At 42.3% G+C, this 17,942-nt stretch overlaps 1 protein-coding gene across 3 annotated transcripts in view; it reads left to right on the top strand.

Moving 5' to 3' along the window:
- The window catches only part of PIGL (phosphatidylinositol glycan anchor biosynthesis class L), an 85,597-nt gene extending 68,838 nt beyond the window's left edge, over positions 1-16,759 (top strand). For 2 of the 3 annotated variants that reach the window (XM_038537016.1, XM_038537017.1), the window contains 4 exons: positions 4,263-4,330; positions 6,644-6,675; positions 8,203-8,336; positions 16,274-16,759. In XM_038537016.1, the coding sequence (XP_038392944.1) occupies positions 4,263-4,330; positions 6,644-6,675; positions 8,203-8,336; positions 16,274-16,372 (333 nt within the window). In that variant the 3' untranslated portion in view covers positions 16,373-16,759. The remainder of the gene's footprint in view (positions 1-4,262; positions 4,331-6,643; positions 6,676-8,202; positions 8,337-16,273) is intronic. The other variant, XM_038537018.1, reaches the window with a different exon arrangement.
- Positions 16,760-17,942: the final 1,183 nt, after the last annotated feature.

The raw sequence follows: 17,942 nt of genomic DNA, 5'->3' as shown, positions 1-17,942 counted from the left end.
AGTACAGACCATGTCTTACAAACTAGACTAGAAGGTCCATGAAGGCAAGGACTGCCATGACATCTTTTATATCCCCAAGAACGAGAACAGGCCCCAGACCAGTTTCATTCCCAAACTGCCCAAACTGTTAACTGCCACCTGGCTGCCTAGAGCTCTTTCCTGTTGTCTGAGGTGCTCATATTCATTCCAGCGAGTGAGAGGCCTTTATTGTCAGGACAATCCAATTGATTTAATTTCTGTAAATAAGGAAATCATTTTATTTATTTTTAGAAGATTTTATTTATTTGAGAGAGAGCATGAATCAGGAGAGGGGGAGAAGGAGAGGGAGAAGCTGATCTCCTACTGAGCCAGGAGCTGGACATGGGACTTGATCCCACGACCATGGGATCATGACCCCAGCCAAAAGCAGACACTCAACTGACTGAGCCACCCAGGTGCCCCAAGGAAATCATTGTAAAGCAGCTCTTTAACACACCTTGCTGTTAATAAGGAAACTCTCAAGCTATCACAATACAGTAAGGAATAATTTTCCTGGCCTGCACTTAGTGCAATGGTAGGAATATAAAGCTATGCTAACATCATTGCCAGTGTGGACATAAATGGCCATAATTACGCTAAGTATGGGTTCCCCCCAGCCTCCACAATACAGTGAAATGTACTTTCTCACAGTCCCACAGGCCCTGCCAGGCCAGGGACGAGGGTTTAATAGTGGACAGATGAGAAGTCACTTGATGGCAGAATCAGAGGGCCCAAGTGCCCCCTCCAAACTGGAAGTATTGGCTGCACAATTAAAGATTTTACTTATTTATTTTTGTGAGAGAAAGAGAAAGAATGAGCAAGAGCGGTGGGGAGGGGCAGAATGACAAGCAGACTCCCGACTGAGCAGGGAGCCAAAAGAGGGACTCAGTCCCAGGACCCCAGCATCATGACCTGAGTCAAAGCAGACACTTAACTGACTGAGCCACCCAAGTGCCCCTTGCCTCCACAATTAGAGAAGACAAAGCACCAACAGGGAAGCAGAAGTGAGGACCACAGAGCTAAGGCATGGGAAGATAGATTCTCACCTGGGCCATGCTGGGATAATACCAAAACCTCTCCTTTATCCAAGCCAAAAGCTGGCTCTGCAGTCGTTAGCGCACTGTGATGGAAGGAAACGGTGCTAGCTGGTCCCAGCCTGCCATTTACTTGCTGAGCTCTCTGTCCTGCTCACTGCAGGAGCACTGGGAGAACGATGTGGAACAGCTGCCAGGACAGGGCTTTGAAAAGTATAATGCTGCCCCCTGCAGAAAGCAGCCAACCCCTACCCCGACCTTTCATTCAACAAATATTTATTGAGCACCTGCTATGTGATAAGTTACTGCTTACTGTGAACTAGCCATATAGCCGTGAACCAAACACAGGTAGTCCCTGCTCCATTAGGGCGCTGTGACATTTGGGCTCCCGTCACTGTGTGCTGTGGAGGACTGTCCTGTACATTGTACAATACATAGCAAGCAGCATCCCTGGCCTCTCCCCACTGACAGCCCACCTCTCTACCCAGTGGCAACACCACCCCTCAGTCATCACAGCAAATATATCTACAGACACAATATATATATATATATATCTACAGACATTGCCAGATGGCCGTGGGGCAAAATTGCTCCCCATTGAGAACCACCATCTTAGAGAAACCAGAGCAACCAGAGTAGCCCCACCATTAATCCTGTTCATTGGGGTCTGGGTAAAATTAAATTTTTTTTCTAAAGATTTTATTTATTTATTTGAGAGAGAGAGAGAAACAGAACAAGGAGTGGGGAGGGGCCGAGGAAGAGGGAGAAGCAGAGTCCCTACTGAGCAGGAAGTAATGGAGCCAGTCTCCACTGGCCCCAAACCACTCCTAAGCTAGGGAATGCTCTCCAGCACCCCCAGGGTGATCACTGGCCACATTGTCATGCTCTACTGATGGCAGTGCACTTGGAGTTGAGATGCTCCAGCCTTTCCTGTCGTATCTACACATTCGTAAGCACTTCCACATGGTGCTCTTTTGTCTTCACCTCAACCCCGTGAGGAAAGTAGAGCAGGTGTTAGTTTTCTGATCTCACAAGCGAAATGACCGATGCATTAAACCTCGAAATAACTTCAGTAGTCAAGTTCTGTGATTGCCCAATGGCTGGGGTTAAGTAAGGTCCAAGATAAGGGTAAACTCCTGTCAACCCTGTGTTGAATGGAACAGTGGGATCAGAACAAGGTCCTTGAGTTACACAGTTTTATGTTTTGTTTTGTTTTGTTTTGTTTTGTTTTGTTTTGTTTTGTTTTTAAAGTAGGCTCCATGCCCAACATGGGACTTGAATTCATGACCCTGAGATTAAGAGTTCATGCTCTATGGACTGAACCAACCAGGTGCCCCATGGTTTATATTTTTTAAGAGGCTGTAGTTTTTAGAGTTTTAGATTCACAGCAAAGTTAAGCAGAAAGTACACACAAACCCCTCGCCCCCCACAATTTTTTACAGTTAATGAAGCAACACTGACACATTGTCACCCCAAGTCCATACATGAGGGTCCACTTTTGGTGCTGTACATTCTATGGGCTTTGACAAATGTATAATGACATGTGTTCATGGTTTACTTTTTATAAGTCTTTAACTCTTTTTTCTTTAAATTAATATTCCATTAGGGAGAACTTCTAGCCTGCAACTGTAGAGAGACTTAGTTTAATGAACTTCCATGTTCCTATCACTCGGCTCCTATAATTATTAACTCATAGTCAATATTAGTTTCATTTAAACACCTGTTCATCTCCCCACCTCCTGTATTATTTTGAAGTAAATCCTTGGCATTGAGTCCTTATTAACATAACTATAATGCTATTTTCATGCCTAGAAATTCACAATTCCTTAATATCGGTGTTTTATATTTCCAATAGTCTCATCTCATAAATATGTTTTTATTTTGTGCTTATTTTTACGGCTTGTTTTTTTTTTAAGATTTTATTTATTTATTTGAGAGTCAGAGTGAGCGCACAAGCAGGGGGAGAGGCAGAGGGAGAGGGAGAAGCAGACTCCCTGCTGAGCAGGGAGCCTGATGTGGGGCTTGATCCCAGGACTCTGGGATCATGACCTGAGTTTACGGCTTGTTTGAATCAGGATTGTTGACAGGGCTTTAAATTTTCTTTTAAACTACAGCCTCCTGGGATCCCTGGGTGGCGCAGCGGTTTGGCGCCTGCCTTTGGCCCAGGGCATGATCCTGGAGACCTGGGATCGAATCCCACATCGGGCTCCCGGTGCATGGAGCCTGCTTCTCCCTCTGCCTATGTCTCTGCCTCTCTCTCTCTCTCTGTGACTCTCATAAATAAATAAAAAAATAAAAAATAAACTACAGCCTCCTACCCCCTACCTGTGCTCAATAAAGGCTAGTTCCTCTTACTGTAACAGAGAGTTCTCTCTATGTGAAGTCAACGTTTTATGATTTATTTATTTTTTATTTTTTTTCTTTTTATGATTTAAAATAGACCAATAGGGAAGCCCTTCTCATCCTATACCAATCCTGGTCTGGTCCCTTTGGTCCATCCTGCATGGCCACCCTCTTTCCTTGGGGACAGTTTGCCTCTTTCTACTACCCCTAACCAACCACTCCTGTTCCTTTTTCTGAGTCCCTGTTTTCTTTTCTATATTTCTTTTATTATTTGAGATAGCACAATTATTATCCAAACTTATTTGGGGTTTTTTTTTATTCCATCTGTGCAGAAATGAAATGTTGGAACCTAGACTAAGCTTATCATTAGTAAGTAGATGATACAGAGGCAGTCCGGGAGTAAATAGACTTCTGTGATTTTAACCCCAGGGTGTGGTGGATAATGTCCCTCAAAGCCTCCGGTCTTTCCTTGTCCATGGCACAAGGAAAAGAATCCAAATAAATCAAGCAGCATCTACAAGAACAAAATTCACACAGCAGCCAGCCAGAAAAACTAAATGTGCTAATAAATAGCCAAACAGATAAGAAACAAAAATATTCTGAACCCAGGTCCCTATCATGGGTGAATTCCACTCTGCTCCGCTGGCCTGGAACAAGAGTAAACAGTAAAATCCATGCAAACAGTCTCCACATTGGCCAGCGCAATGGTTACACACCACTGATCTGCTCCAAAGTGAGTTCAGATGTATGCAGAATTGGAAACCTTTCAGGGTTCTGCGCGCTCCTTTTCTTGCCAAGGGGGTGGGGATGGCTACCTTGCAACTGAGGCAGAGAAAGCATGAGTGACCACCCTGTGTTTCTCTACAGGTGGTGACTTTCGATGAAGGGGGAGTAAGTGGTCACAGCAATCACATTGCTCTGTATGCAGCCATGAGGTATGACTCTGTGTGAGGCGGAAGAGTGTCTGTTCATTTGTTCAGGGTGGATGGTTTCTTTTTTCTTTTTTCTTTTTAAGATTATATTTATTTATTCATGAGAAACACAGAGACAGGCAGAGAACAGGCAGAGGAATAAACAGGCTCCCTGGGGTGAGCCTGATGCCAGACACCTGATGTGGGACCCCAGGATCAGACCTGGGGGCAGATGCTCAACCACTGAACCACCCAGGTGCCCCAGGGCGGATGGTTGAAAAGCACTTCCCCACCCACCATCTGAGCTCCCCTGGACCTGACCACTGAGTTACAGAGAGCCAGTATTGGCCACATTGCTCACTACATCTCACCACCCTCTGTGTGAGAAATTCTTTGTAAGTTGTCTTATTATTATTGTCTTGTCTCCTCAACACCTGAGGGTTTTTTCCCCATGGAGTAACATTTTATTTCTTTTTGGTTTGGCCAGAGAGCTTTAGGGCCAAATTCACAACCCCTTGTAGCACATGTGGGAAATCTGAATGACTGACTTTTGTAAATCAGTGTGCCTCTTGGCTTCATCTTCTTTTTCCTCCTATTATTCTAATTTATTTTGTTATTTTCCATTGTCCATTTTTTAAAATTTATTTATTTATGATAGTCACACAGAGAGAGAGAGAGAGGCAGAGACACAGGCAGAGGGGGAGCAGGCTCCATGCACCAGGAGCCCAACGTGGGATTCGATCCTGGGTCTCCAGGATCACACCCTGGGCCAAAGGCAGGTGCCAAACCGCTGCGCCACCCAGGGATCCCCCATTGTCCATTTTGTACACTGTATCAAGTCTTTCTTTAGAGAAGGAAGATACACATATGTAATAGGAAAAGTTTTGTTCTTCATAGCCACCCTATTTTACCGATAGACATCTGTATTTTACTAGTAAAAGGAATGCATTTCAAAGATATTGAGGGGCTTACTATATACAAATATATACCGTGTTTCCTGCCCTCTAGAGAAGTACTTCTCCTGGGCATTAGGAGTGGCGGAGCAGTGGGCCTGGCCTAGCCACTGGGGAAGGGAAAGGAGAATTTGAAGTGAAGTACTTACTTTATAACCTTCTAAACATGCCCAACATTCTCAGACCAGAGCAGTGAAATATGTAAAGTTGGAAATGATCTCACCTATCATTAAGTCCAGCCACCTGATTTAACTGAGGAAGTGAAGTGGTTTTCCAAGTACTGCCAGGCTGAATAATGGCAGAAGTAGAACTGGAATCCATTTCATATGTGTATATTGTCTGTGTGTTGGTGGTGGGGTGGGGCCACTTATCTCATCTTTCTCCATCTCTTCGCTTTTAAACAGAAACAGGCAAGCAATTTTGAGTTCATTGTTGTTGGACTGGCCTCACCTTCCTTTAAGGCAGGGAGTGCAGAATGGCCTTCACTATCAGAAGGTGGGAGCAGGGGAGGTTGAAAAGGAGAAAGAACTATTAGGGGAGAAATATCAGTTAATATTTTTAATTAGTCTCCTGTCACACTAATATTACAATTTCAAAAAAGAAAACCTTTGAAGAGTTCATCACAGTTACCTTCATCTCTAATAGGTAAAGCTTGGGCCAGGGTACTTCATAACCATTGGTCAGCCTCCAGATTGGCTGACCTTGGGGAAGATGCTCACCCTGGTCTCTTCAGCTATAGCCAGAGGTATGGAATCCCAGAAACCTATAGCGGGATCATAGAATGTGGCAGGCCCTACTATTGTTGGGGAGGAAGAAATTTTCCTCTGTCCAAGATTCTTCTAGCTAGACTAAGAATTACATTTCCATGATTAACAGGAGAAAATCAAATTTAATTTTGTCCTATGGGGAATCCACACAAACAGGAAACTCCAAAGACTGTCAGGCAACAGGAGGCCTGTAGGTCATCCTGAGCTCCGGAGCAGGGTAGGAGTCTGAGGGTACAAAGGAGAGGAAGACCATTCGCAGGAAGTTGAGATGCTTGGAAAACAGAGGTGGCCCTGTTTTGCAGATAAGTTTTTTAGGTAAAAAGATATCTGTGACTAGTTCTCTTCCTGGTACAGACCCTCTTTCTAATATAAATTTAGGTGGTGGTTGGGGGGGTGGGGGATGTTAAGCAATTCTGAATTTGCTAGGAGTTCTTTTTTGTTTTGTTTTGTTTTGTTTTAATTTGCTGGGTTTTGATGGCTGTTAACTCAAGGTAATCTATCTGCCATTGTGACCCATGCTGGGGAGGCCTGCCCTTGACCCCTATACTCCAAAGGCTCTTTCTGTTAACTGCAAAAGAATTCTTGCTCCCTCTCAATTCTGTCCTTTCCTCTTCCAGGACCCTGCACTCAGAAGGGAGGTTACCTAAAGGTAAGTTGTCCCTTTTGTAAAAGTCTGCTAGTTACTATCCCTCTAAGAAACATATCGGGTGAAATTTGTAAATATATAGAGAACTGCCCTAGGATGAGCAAAGGTGGTGCTCGGGAGGCTGGGCCATACTCTTCCTTACCCAGCACACTGTGTCTGTCAGTGTGGGTCCTCAGGCCTTAAATCCAGGTTGTATCCATTGGGAAGTGCCCTGCCAGCCAGGCAGGGCACTGGTGTGAGGGGAGGCTAGATGTGTTAGAAAAACAGAACCAATAGGAGATACATATATAAAAGATACTTATTACAAGGACTTGGCTCATGCAAGTACAGAGACTGAGAAGTCCCACAGTCTGCGGTCTGTAAGCTGCGAACCCAGGAAAGCTGGTGGCATAAGTCAGCCTGGGTCCAAAGGCCTGAGAAGCAGGAGAGCCAGTGGTGTAAGTCCAAGGGCAGGAGATGACCAGTATCTCAGCTCAACAGGCAGAAAAGAACAAATTCTCTTTTCTTCCACCTATTCTTCTATTCAGGCCCTCAGTGAATTGGATCATGCCCACCTACACTGGGGAAGGCAATCTGTTTTCTTGAGTCCACTGATTTAAATGCTAGTCTCACCAAAAACACCCTTGTAAGCATACCCAGAAATAATGTTCAGCCAAATATCTGGGTACCCTGTGACCCAGTCAAGTTGACACATGAAATTAACCATGACACCAGGCCCTACCCACTCATCTGTCTAGCTCTCTCCCCAGGTAGGTCTTTTTCACCTCCAGTGTTCCTTTAGCCTGTCCATCTAAACTCACATCCCAGCCCCCAGTTACTTAGCTAGGCTGTAAATGGCTGATGGGTGCTTAATGAGTTAATCTGCTTGAGTTAGAAGGTGTTTGACCCTACGTGGCCATTTACTATGTGACACTGATGCTTAACCTCTCTGAGCCAGTTTCTGGTCTGTCAATGGGATTAATATACATCCCTCAGGAGTGATATGAAGATGAAGCAAATGAAAACACAGTGGAGTGTGCTCTTTCTCAGTAGGCTGAGCTTACCAGGTTGTGAAGTCTTTGAAACATGACTGTAGTTCATTTGATTTTTATTTCAACCCTCTGAGACAGGCTGCTACACTGTCAACACCATTTTACAGATGAGAAAACTGAGTGTCAAAGAGCTGACTGGGACTTTCCCAAGTCCGTGAGGTCTAGATCTCTTACCTCCCAATCCAGAAATTCTGGTCTTCATCACCTTTCCCTTGGCTTTGAGTTAGCCCATTTCCAACCTCTAGAAACAACCTTATCTTACGGGGGCATGTTGTGAGTAGAGGGCAGCCTGCCAGGTGTTCTGTGGCCCTTCACTCTTCCTATCTGTGAGAATGATGGGCAAAGAGTAGTGTTGGTGCTACAGAGTCATCTGGCAACTGCATGGCCACAGTCCTGCCCTGAGCCCCAAGGCAGCAGTAGGGTGCTCCAGGAAAATATGCCTGGAAGCAATAAGACCCTTCACTTCTCTCCTCTCACCTCCCCCCTCCCCCCCAACCAGGGTGCTCCGTGCTCACGCTTCAGTCAGTGAATGTGTTACGCAAGTATATCTCCCTTCTGGACCTGCCCTTTACTCTGCTTCGTAGGCAGGATGTCCTCTTTGTGCTCACCAGCAAAGAAGTGGCACAGGCCAAGGTAAGGATTGTGAATTCCTGGACACCTTTCCTCTAGATCTGTGTCCCAGACCCTGTGGCCCCTCACAACCCCTAATGGAAGACCTTCCATAGCAGTTCAGCATTTGAGTGTTAGGACTATCCAGCTAGACCTTGGCGGTCATAGATTATCAAGGACTTTCACCGTTTTTTTTCTGATCATAAAAATAACACATGCTTTTTTAAAAGGTTTTATTTATTTATTCATGAGAGACATAGGCAGAGGGAGAAGTAGGCTCCTTGCAGGGAGCCCAGTGTGGGACTCCATCCCAGAACCTGGGATCACGCCCTGAGCCTAAGGCAGACACTCAACCGCTGAGTCACTCAGGTGTCCCATATACATGCTTTTTTTTTTTAAGTAAAAAAATATGCTCATTGTAGAACATCTCAAAGGATTTTATATAAAAGCATCAAGAAGAAAATAAAGATAATTAATAAAAATTACCCAGAATGCCATCACTCAGAGATAACCCATGTGAACACATACCTTCTCTATAAAGAATATTATGTATTTTAATGGGCTCACACAGTGCCTACTATTTAAAACCTGTTCTAACAACATTATGACCATTTTCTTCTATGTCATTATGCATTAGGATTGTAATGGGTGCCTGCATTCTACTGTATGAATGTGCCACACAGCTTGAGTCTAAGAGGAACTCAGACCTGCCAGGAACCTCTGTAAAGAGCCAATACAATAGAACACTAGAGGCCTATTTGCCTATTGAGGAAATGTCAGGCCCAGTGAAGCTGTCATAGTGAAATCTCTTAGCTGTTGGTGGGGCGGGTGATTCTGAAAACCATGGAGTAGGGAGCAGGCAATTAAGGAAAATTGCTTTAATCTGTCTTCAGGTGTGACCCCCCGCCCCACAACTTAAGTTTACCAGAGAGAGAAGTATAGCAATGAGTAAAGCTAAGAGAAATCAGGATAATAATTTTTTTAAATAATAATAATATTTGCTTAGCTTTATTTTTTTAACTGTCTGCAATAAACATTTATACCTACCAAGAGGCACTTTGCTAGATACTGAGAATGCAACACTGACCAAAAACATGAATTCTCCTTTGTTTTATTTGATAGTTCATTAATTTCTGTTCTTTATTTTTTGTCCTACTTTACTCATGTTTTACATTGGTTTCTTTTTTTTAATTTCTTGGACTGAAAAGGTTAGCTTTTTTTTTCCACTTTCAATCATTTTTTAAAAATATACTTTAATACTAAAAATATATATATATACTTTAATACTATTAATTTCCCTTGAAGTATTCTGTTAGCTGCACCCAACAAATTTTGATATGTACTTCTCCCACTGTCACTCAGTTTTAAATAATGTATAGTTTCTGTTGTGAGTTCCTCTTTAATACATGAGGTTTTTAAGGGTGTATTTTAAAGTTTGTACATGCCTATGTGTGTATATAATACAGTCAATCCTCATTATCCACAGGTTCCATATTTTCAAATGCACCAACATGCTAAAATTTACTTGTAACCCCAAAATTAATATGGTACTTTTGCGGTCATCTGTGGACATGTGTATTTTCAGGGCCGTGAAAAGTTTTAAGTTGCCAATGATGCACTCACCCAGGTTTCCAACTGAGGTTGAAATCTCTGCCTTGTTTCGGCTCTCATACTATAAACAAGTATCCTTTCCTCAGTATATTTGGTGCCCCATTGTTCTCATTTTGGGGCTTTTTGTTGGTGATTTTACTGTTTAAAATATTCTTTAAGGGGATGCCTAGGTGGTTCAGTGGTTGAGCATCACTTGGCATGATCCCAGGTCCAGGGTTTGAGTACTACATTGGGCTCCCTGAGAGGAGCCTGCTTCTCCCTCTACCTGTGTCTCTGCCTCTCTCTCTCTCAGTCTCTCAGGAACAAATAAATAAAGTCTTAAAAAAATTAAATAAAATGTCCTCTAAGGATGCCATTCAAGTGCTGTCTAGGGCACTTACAGAGAAAGTATGTGTGTTAAATAAGCTTCATTCATGCATGAGTTATAGCCCTGTTGGTTGTGTTATTTGGTGTTAACGAATCAATAACATAATATTAAATAAAGCATCTTTAAACAGAAACACACATAAAACACGATTATGTGTTGATCAGCTGATGAAAATGTTAACACGAGAGGCTCTTAAGAACCAAAGCCTTTATTTCCCCTAGGAAAAATGATGCAGTATTGACTATTTCAAGTGTTTGCAGTAACTTTATAGGACATAGCTACCAGAACAAGAATCATTGTATAGCCTTTTTATTGTTGATTTAGAATTGAATCCCTTTCTGGTCATTACATGTGACTTCTGTAATACTGGTTTTTAAAGACTTATTGAGAATTCCTTAGTGAATGACCTACTTTATGATCAGTCTTTATAAATGTTAACATGTTTATCTAAAAAAATGTGTGTGCTCTATTGGTTGCATTTCAGATTCCAGATATAACCAGTAGATTGAGCTTAGTACATATGTTGGTCACAACTTGTATATTCTAACTACTTTCTAACTACTTTCTTAACTTTTTGATCTATAACTTTATGATACAAGTATGTTGAGATCTCCCACCCTGAGTATGGATTTGTCCATTTGTCTTTGTGTTTGATTTATTTATGTTTGGTGCATAAAAGATCAAGGTTGCTATATCATCTTAGACTATTCATTTTATCATCCTATGTCTCTCATAATTAATGATTTAGCCTGAAATTCTATTTTAATCTTAACATTGCTATAATAGCTTTCTTTGGACTTGTATCTGCATGGCTCATCTTTTTAAAATACCTTTATCGTTTTTCTTTAAGTAAGCTCCACACCCAACACGGGGCTTTTTAATGCCTTTATTTATTTATTTATTTTTTAAATTTTTATTTATTTATTTGACAGAGAGAGAGCACAAGCAGGAAAAGAGGCAGGCAGAGGGAGAGGGAAGGAGCCCAATGTGGGGCTCCATCCCAGGACCCCAGGATCATGATCCAAGCTGAAGGCAGACACTACCAGGCACCCCTTAATACTTTTATTTTTACCTTTTGTTGTCATCTTAAATTTGTTTTAAGATTTTATTATTTAGGGACACCTGGGTGGCTCAGTGGTTGAGCATCTGCCTTTGGCTCAAGTCATGATCCTGGGGTCCTGGAATCAAGTCCCGCATTGGGCTCCCTTTGGGGAGCCTGCTTCTCCCTCTGCCTATGTTTCTGCCTCTCTCTCTGTCTCTCATGAGTAAATAAATGATGTCTTTTTTAAAAATCACTTCTTGGCCTTTTGGCTGAGATCAAGTGTAAAAAAAAAAAAGATTTTATTATTTATTTGAGAGAGAAAGAGAGCACCAGTGGAAGGGGGGCAGCAGAGAGAAAAGCAACTCCCCACTGAACAGGGAGCTTGATGTGGGGCTCTATCTCAGGCGCCCCTTTTGTTGTAATTTTTAGGTCTATTTTCTGGCATATTGTTGAATTTTTTTCCCTACTCTATGAAATATCTTTCTTCCTTTGTTGAGGTATAATTGACACACATTACAGTAGTTTCAGGTGTATAGTAGTTTCAGGTGTAGTATTCAGGCTCCCTACTCAATGGGGAGTCTGCTTCTTGTTCTTCCTCTCCTTCTGCCCCTCTCCACCTCCCCATGACAGAGAGAGAGCCCATGAGCAGGGGGTGGGGTAGAGAAGAGAATCTCATGCTGAATCTCTGCTGAGCATGGAGCCTGAATCAGGGCTTGGTCCCAGGACCCTGAGATCATTACCTGAGGCAAAACCAAGAGTCGGATGCTTAACCAACTGAGCCACTCAGGCGCCCCTGCTACTGTACTTTATAATATCATTACTGATATACACTAGATTCCTGGCCCTATCTGTTTCTTGTATCTTACATATTACCTCTTTGTTCACTTTTTGCTGATGCATATACTTCAGCTTTTTTCTTTTCTGTCTGCCTATTATTTCACTTTTTTTTTTAATTTCATAATTTCTTCTTCTTTAGGGTGGTTTTTCTCCTACTTAGATGTTTGAATGTCCAAAATGTAATTATTTTGGTCTGACAAAGTGGGGCTTTCTTTGTTGTTGTTTTTTTTAAGATTTATTTATTGTTATTTTTAATGTATTTTTTAAAAGACTTTATTTATTTATTCATGAGAGACACAGAGAGGGAGGCAGAGAACATAGAGGCAGAATCAGGCTCCTCACAGGGAGCCGGATATAGAACTTGATCCCTGACCCGGGATCATGCCCTGAGCCTAAGGCAGACACTCGACCACTGAGCCACCCAGGAGTCCTTTCCTTTTTTTTTTTTTTTTTTTAAGATTTTATTTATTTATTCATGAGAGACACAGAGAGACAGGCAGAGACATAGACATAGGCAGAGGGAGAAGCAGGCTCCCCCAAGGAGCCAGATACAAAACTCGATCCCAGGACCCCAGGATCACACACTGAACCAAAGGCAGCTGCTTAACTGCTGAGCTACCCAGGCATCTCTATTTATTTATTTTAGAGAGAGAGAGTGCACATGAGGGGCAGAAGGAGAGGGAGAGAGAATATCAAGCAGACTCTGTGCTGAGCATAGAGCTCAACTCAAGGTTCGATCTCATGACCCTGAGATACCAACCCTGAGATCATGACCTGAGCAGAAACCAGGAGTTGGACACGTAACTAACTTTGCCATCCAGGTGCCCCTGATAAAGTGTTTTATAAAACTATTTTCATCTTAAATATATTCATGGTCTAGTTGCTGATTTTATTAGTTCTCTTTCTTCACATTACATTATGTCTTTAGGAATTCTGATTTGCAAATTAGGCACAAGGTTGTTGAATTTAGAAATGTTATTCCCCTCCTCCTTTGTGCTACCCCCCCCCCCGCCCCCACACACACACCCAACCCTTGTCTAGAGAGTTTGCAATTGCTTGAAGGCCAGAATCAGGTCCTCACTTGGCAGTTCCAGTCACAAAGCCTAAAGGTAATTCAGCTCAGTGCTGATCTCAAAGCATTCAGCTTGCCCTCAGAGCAGTCAATGGCATTTCTTCCCAACTTCTTTTCACAGACAACCGAGCCCCTGGCCCATCCAACAGAGTCCGGGCAGTGAGATCCTTCAGAAGCAGGACTCCCAGCCAACACCTTGCTCTGAGCCCCTGAGCCAGCAATCCTCTGCTTCAGGCTGTCATTCTTGTTTTTTTTTTTTTTTTTTTTTTTTTTTTTAATTTTTTTTTTAAATGTTTATTTATTTATGATAGTCACAGAGAGAGAAAGAGAGAGGCAGAGACACAGGCAGAGGGAGAAGCAGGCTCCATGCACCGGAAGCCCGACGTGGGACTCGATCCTGGGTCTCCAGGATCGCGCCCTGGGCCAAAGGCAGGCGCCAAACCGCTGCGCCACCCAGGGATCCCCAGGCTGTCATTCTTGTATTTACATTCTTTAGGTTCATGGTGCTCTTGGTGTTAGTTTTGACCCATTCTTGTCTCTGTATTCTCTCAGCATTTTCTTGTCACTACTATGTATTTGGAACAGGAAGCACGAATTTACTGCTGCATCTTAACCAGATCAACCTGAATTATCTTGACCAGGAACACCTGAATTATGTTGAACCTAAGAAAATTAAAAGTAGGGATGCCTGGGTGGCTCAGCAGCTGAGTGTCTGCCTTCGGCTTAGGGCATGATCCCAGGATCCCGGGATCAAGTCCCACATCAGGCTCCCTGCGAGGAATCTGCTTCTCCCTCTGCCTGTGTCTCTGCCATTCCCTGTGTTTTAAATAGATAGATAGATAGATAGATAGATAGATAGATAGATAGATAGATAGATACCATTCTCTGTGTTTATAAATAAATAAATACCATTCTCTGTGTTTATAAATAAATAAATACCATTCTCTGTGTTTCTAATAAATAAATAAATAGATTTTAAAAAAATTTTTTAAAAGAAAATTGAAAGTAAATACAGGGTGCCTGATGCATTTGGCAGAGCATGCAACTCTTTTTTTTTTTTCTTTTTTTTTTTTTAAGATTTTATTTATTTATTCATGGAGACACAGAGAGAGAGAGAGGGGTGGGGGGCAGAGACACAGACAGAGGGAGAAGCAGGCTCCATGCAGGGAGCCCAACGTGGGACTCGATCCCAGATCTCCAGGATCACACCCCGGGCTGAAGGCAGCGCTAAACCACTAAACCACCGGGGCTGCCCAGAGCATGCAACTCTTGATCTCGGGGTCATTACATCGAGCCCCTACATTGGGGGTAGAGTTTACTTAATAAAAAAATGAATACAAAGAAATTAAAAATAAATAGAATTCCCATATATGGTAATTACCATATATGGTAGCCATATATATGATCCAGCAATCCTACTTCTGGGTTTATATTCAAAAGAATTGAAAGCAGAGTCTTGATTTCCACATCCATGTTCATTGCAGCATGATACACAAGAGCCAACAGATAGAAGCAGCCCAAATGTCCGTAGCATTTGAATCAATTAAGAAAATCTACACACTTAGGATGGAATATTATTCAGGCTTAAAAAAAGAGAAAGGAATCCTGTCATCTGCTACAACATGGATGAACACTGAGGACATTTTGCTGAGTGAAATAAGCCAGTTGCAAAAGGACAAATACTCTATGATTCTACTTAGATGAGAAATCTAGAGTAGTCAAAATCACAGAGACAGAAGGTAGAATGATGGTTGCCAGGGACTGGAGGAAGGGGAAATAGGGAGTTGGTTTTTAGTGGGTCTAGAGTTTTCTTTTCGCAAGGTGAAAAAATTCTATGGATTTTTTACACAACAATATGAATATGGGTAAGATTATAGAACCATACATTTAAAAATGGTTAAGATGGTAAAAATTTATATTTTGTGCTTAATACCATAATCAAAAATTAAAAATAAATTAAAAGTAATAACATTTTTGCTAGGGAAGAGGAAAAGGTAAATTAAATGATAGAACCCATTGTTAAGCCCTTAAACGAAATAGATCTATAAATTAGTAAAATATTTTTGGGGAGTCATAGCAATAAGTCTCAGAAATCTGGGGCACCTGGGTGGCTCAGTGGTTGAGTGTCTGCCTTTGGCTCAGGTTGTGATCCCAGGGTCCTGGGATCGAGTCCTACATGGGGCTCCCTGCAGGGAGCCTACCTCTCCCTCTTCCTATGTCTGTGCCTCCCTCTGTGTCTCTCATGAATAAATAAAGAAAAACCTAAAAAAGAAAAGTCAGTCTGTTTAGAATGTACTTACCTTTTGATATTCTTGATATACTAAGTAAAAACAAACAGGTTACAGGGGCACCTGGCGGGCTCAGTTGGTAGAGCATGCAACTCTTGATCTTGGGGCCATAAGATTGAGCCCCACACTAAACAGTTTACTTTAAAAAATAAATTAATTAAATAAGTAAATATATTTACAAAATCATTATGTATTACTTGTATACTTCAATAAATTTGCACTTACTCTGACCTAATCATTTTTATTTCTAAGACTTTATCCTAAAGAAATGAACAAAGATGCATTCAGAGATTTATGAGCAAGAATGCTCATTGGTATAATTTATGATAGTCAAAAAAGTAACTAATATTCAGCAGATGAGTGATGTAGGATTGAATACAGCAAAATCATAGCTTTGAAGGAAAGCTCAAATATCTCTGCCTCTCTCTGTGTCTCTCATGAATAAATAAATAAATAATCTTAAAAATATTTTTTAATAAAATAAAATAATAAATTGAGGTAATGCATGGAAACCAATCACTCTATAGCCGTCAGTGGCATCATGTAGTTTTATCACAGGGCTGTTGGTAAGAGATGGGACAGGGGAGGCAGTGATTGGAGGCCAATCAAGAGGCGTTCATGCATTACAGGAAGAAGCCAGAATAAGTTATTAGCATGAGGTGTGTTCATGGGAGGAAGAACTTCAGGTGAGGAAAGGAGTGAAGCAATGCATGTCTTCTAACTAGTCTTCTTTGCTTCTTCTAGAGAGCCATGTCCTGCCACCACAGCCAGCTGCTCTGGTTCCGCCGCCTCTATGTGCTCTTCTCCAGATACATGAGAATCAACTCCCTGTACTTCCTCTGAAGCCTTGAAGAATTTTCTGATCCAAGGAACAAAGGGAGAAAAATGGCCAGAACGCCCGGGTCCTGGCCTTGAGCTGGCCTATAGCCCTGAACCAAAGGAGATCCCGGTGTGGGGAGGCCTTCCAGAGCTCTGCTGCTCTGTGCTGTGAGGCTCTAACAAAAGGGGGGCCATGCAGACCAGTGGGTTGTCCAAACGTCAGCTTCTTCCTCTGGGAAAAAAAACCCCACAGCAGCCAAAACCAAACAAACCCAAGGATAATAATAGCTACCCTGTTAGCTTCTCTAGTTCTTCTGAAAAACAGGTTACATAATGACGTGATGTATGTCAAAACACCTAGCATAGAGCCTGCTATTATTATAAATGATCGTAAAAGCGCTCTGAAATCACTTCACAGATGCCATGATGTGGTATTTTTACACTGTTTCCAAAGGAGGCTCACCAAACACACACACACACACACATAAAATAACCAGTCTATGTTGAATTAGTTCAACCATGGTTCCTTTGATTAATGTTGTAGCTTATGTATCAGATTTGAATCCAGGGAAACTTCTCTATTTAATATCACAGTTGGTAAATTGACTGGGCTCCCAAAGTCTGAACACCATGTCCAGTATTTCATACTGAGATTATTATGATGTGGGCCCTGCCCTGAAGGAGCTTACAGATGTCTCAGCTCCCAGTCTTTTGCAGGAAGCAGGAAATAGGAAGACAAATCTGGAATTGTTGTTTTGTTTTGTTAAGACTCAAAAAAATGATGTTTTAAAATTGTGCTACAAACAAAAGCAGTCTGAGGGGTCTAGCTTGGAAGCTATTCCCACAGTCCACCTAATGGTTCAGGGAAGTGGCCTGAGGCAGGGCAGCTCAGTGGTGAAGCATGCAGGCTCTGAATACTTCTGAGCCTGGGTATGAGGCCAGATTTACCAGCAACGTAAAGTCTCTGATGCAATTCTCCCATTTACAAAATGAAAGACAGTCATGGTACCAACTTCAGAGGAGATGATGCCTGGTGGGCGCATAGTAAAGGGTCTGGCACTCAGAGCTCTGGAGGGACGAGCTACTGGTATTCTGAAATCTACAGAATAAGCAGGCATAATTCAGAGGGACTCACATAAGTAGAAGTCCTGACACAGAAAGGATCTTGGTGTGCATTGTCCAGTGAGTATCCTCTCTGCCCCTCGGATGAAGGCTTGCATTGCTGTCTCCATAGCAACAGGTTAGAGATCTCTCTTGAATGCCTCCTAGGGGCCAAAGGGGATTGACAGAGCTATCAGGCCCTGTAGCTGGAATCGAAATGCAAATCCGGTTGTTATCTGTCTACATAAAATTTGTCAATAGGTCCTAATAGCCTCCATAGAAACTGAGAAGGTATAAGCCACCAATGCTGGTTAGAGCTGGGGGTGCTGAGAGGGGGCAGGGACAAGCTGCCTCCTATCCTGCTGCTGAGAAGACACAGGCACTGAACTAGCCTCTCTGGACTGCAAGTCTCAGTATGTTTTGTTTTGTTTTTTTTTAAGATTTTATTTATTTATTCATAAGAGATACACAGAGAGAGGCAGAGACACAGGCA

This window comes from Canis lupus, chromosome 5, assembly GCF_011100685.1.
Source record: "Canis lupus familiaris isolate Mischka breed German Shepherd chromosome 5, alternate assembly UU_Cfam_GSD_1.0, whole genome shotgun sequence".
NCBI classification, from domain to species: Eukaryota; Metazoa; Chordata; class Mammalia; order Carnivora; family Canidae; genus Canis; species Canis lupus.
The sequence above is the reverse complement of the archived record's forward strand: the minus strand, read 5'-3'. Positions and strand labels throughout refer to the sequence as shown.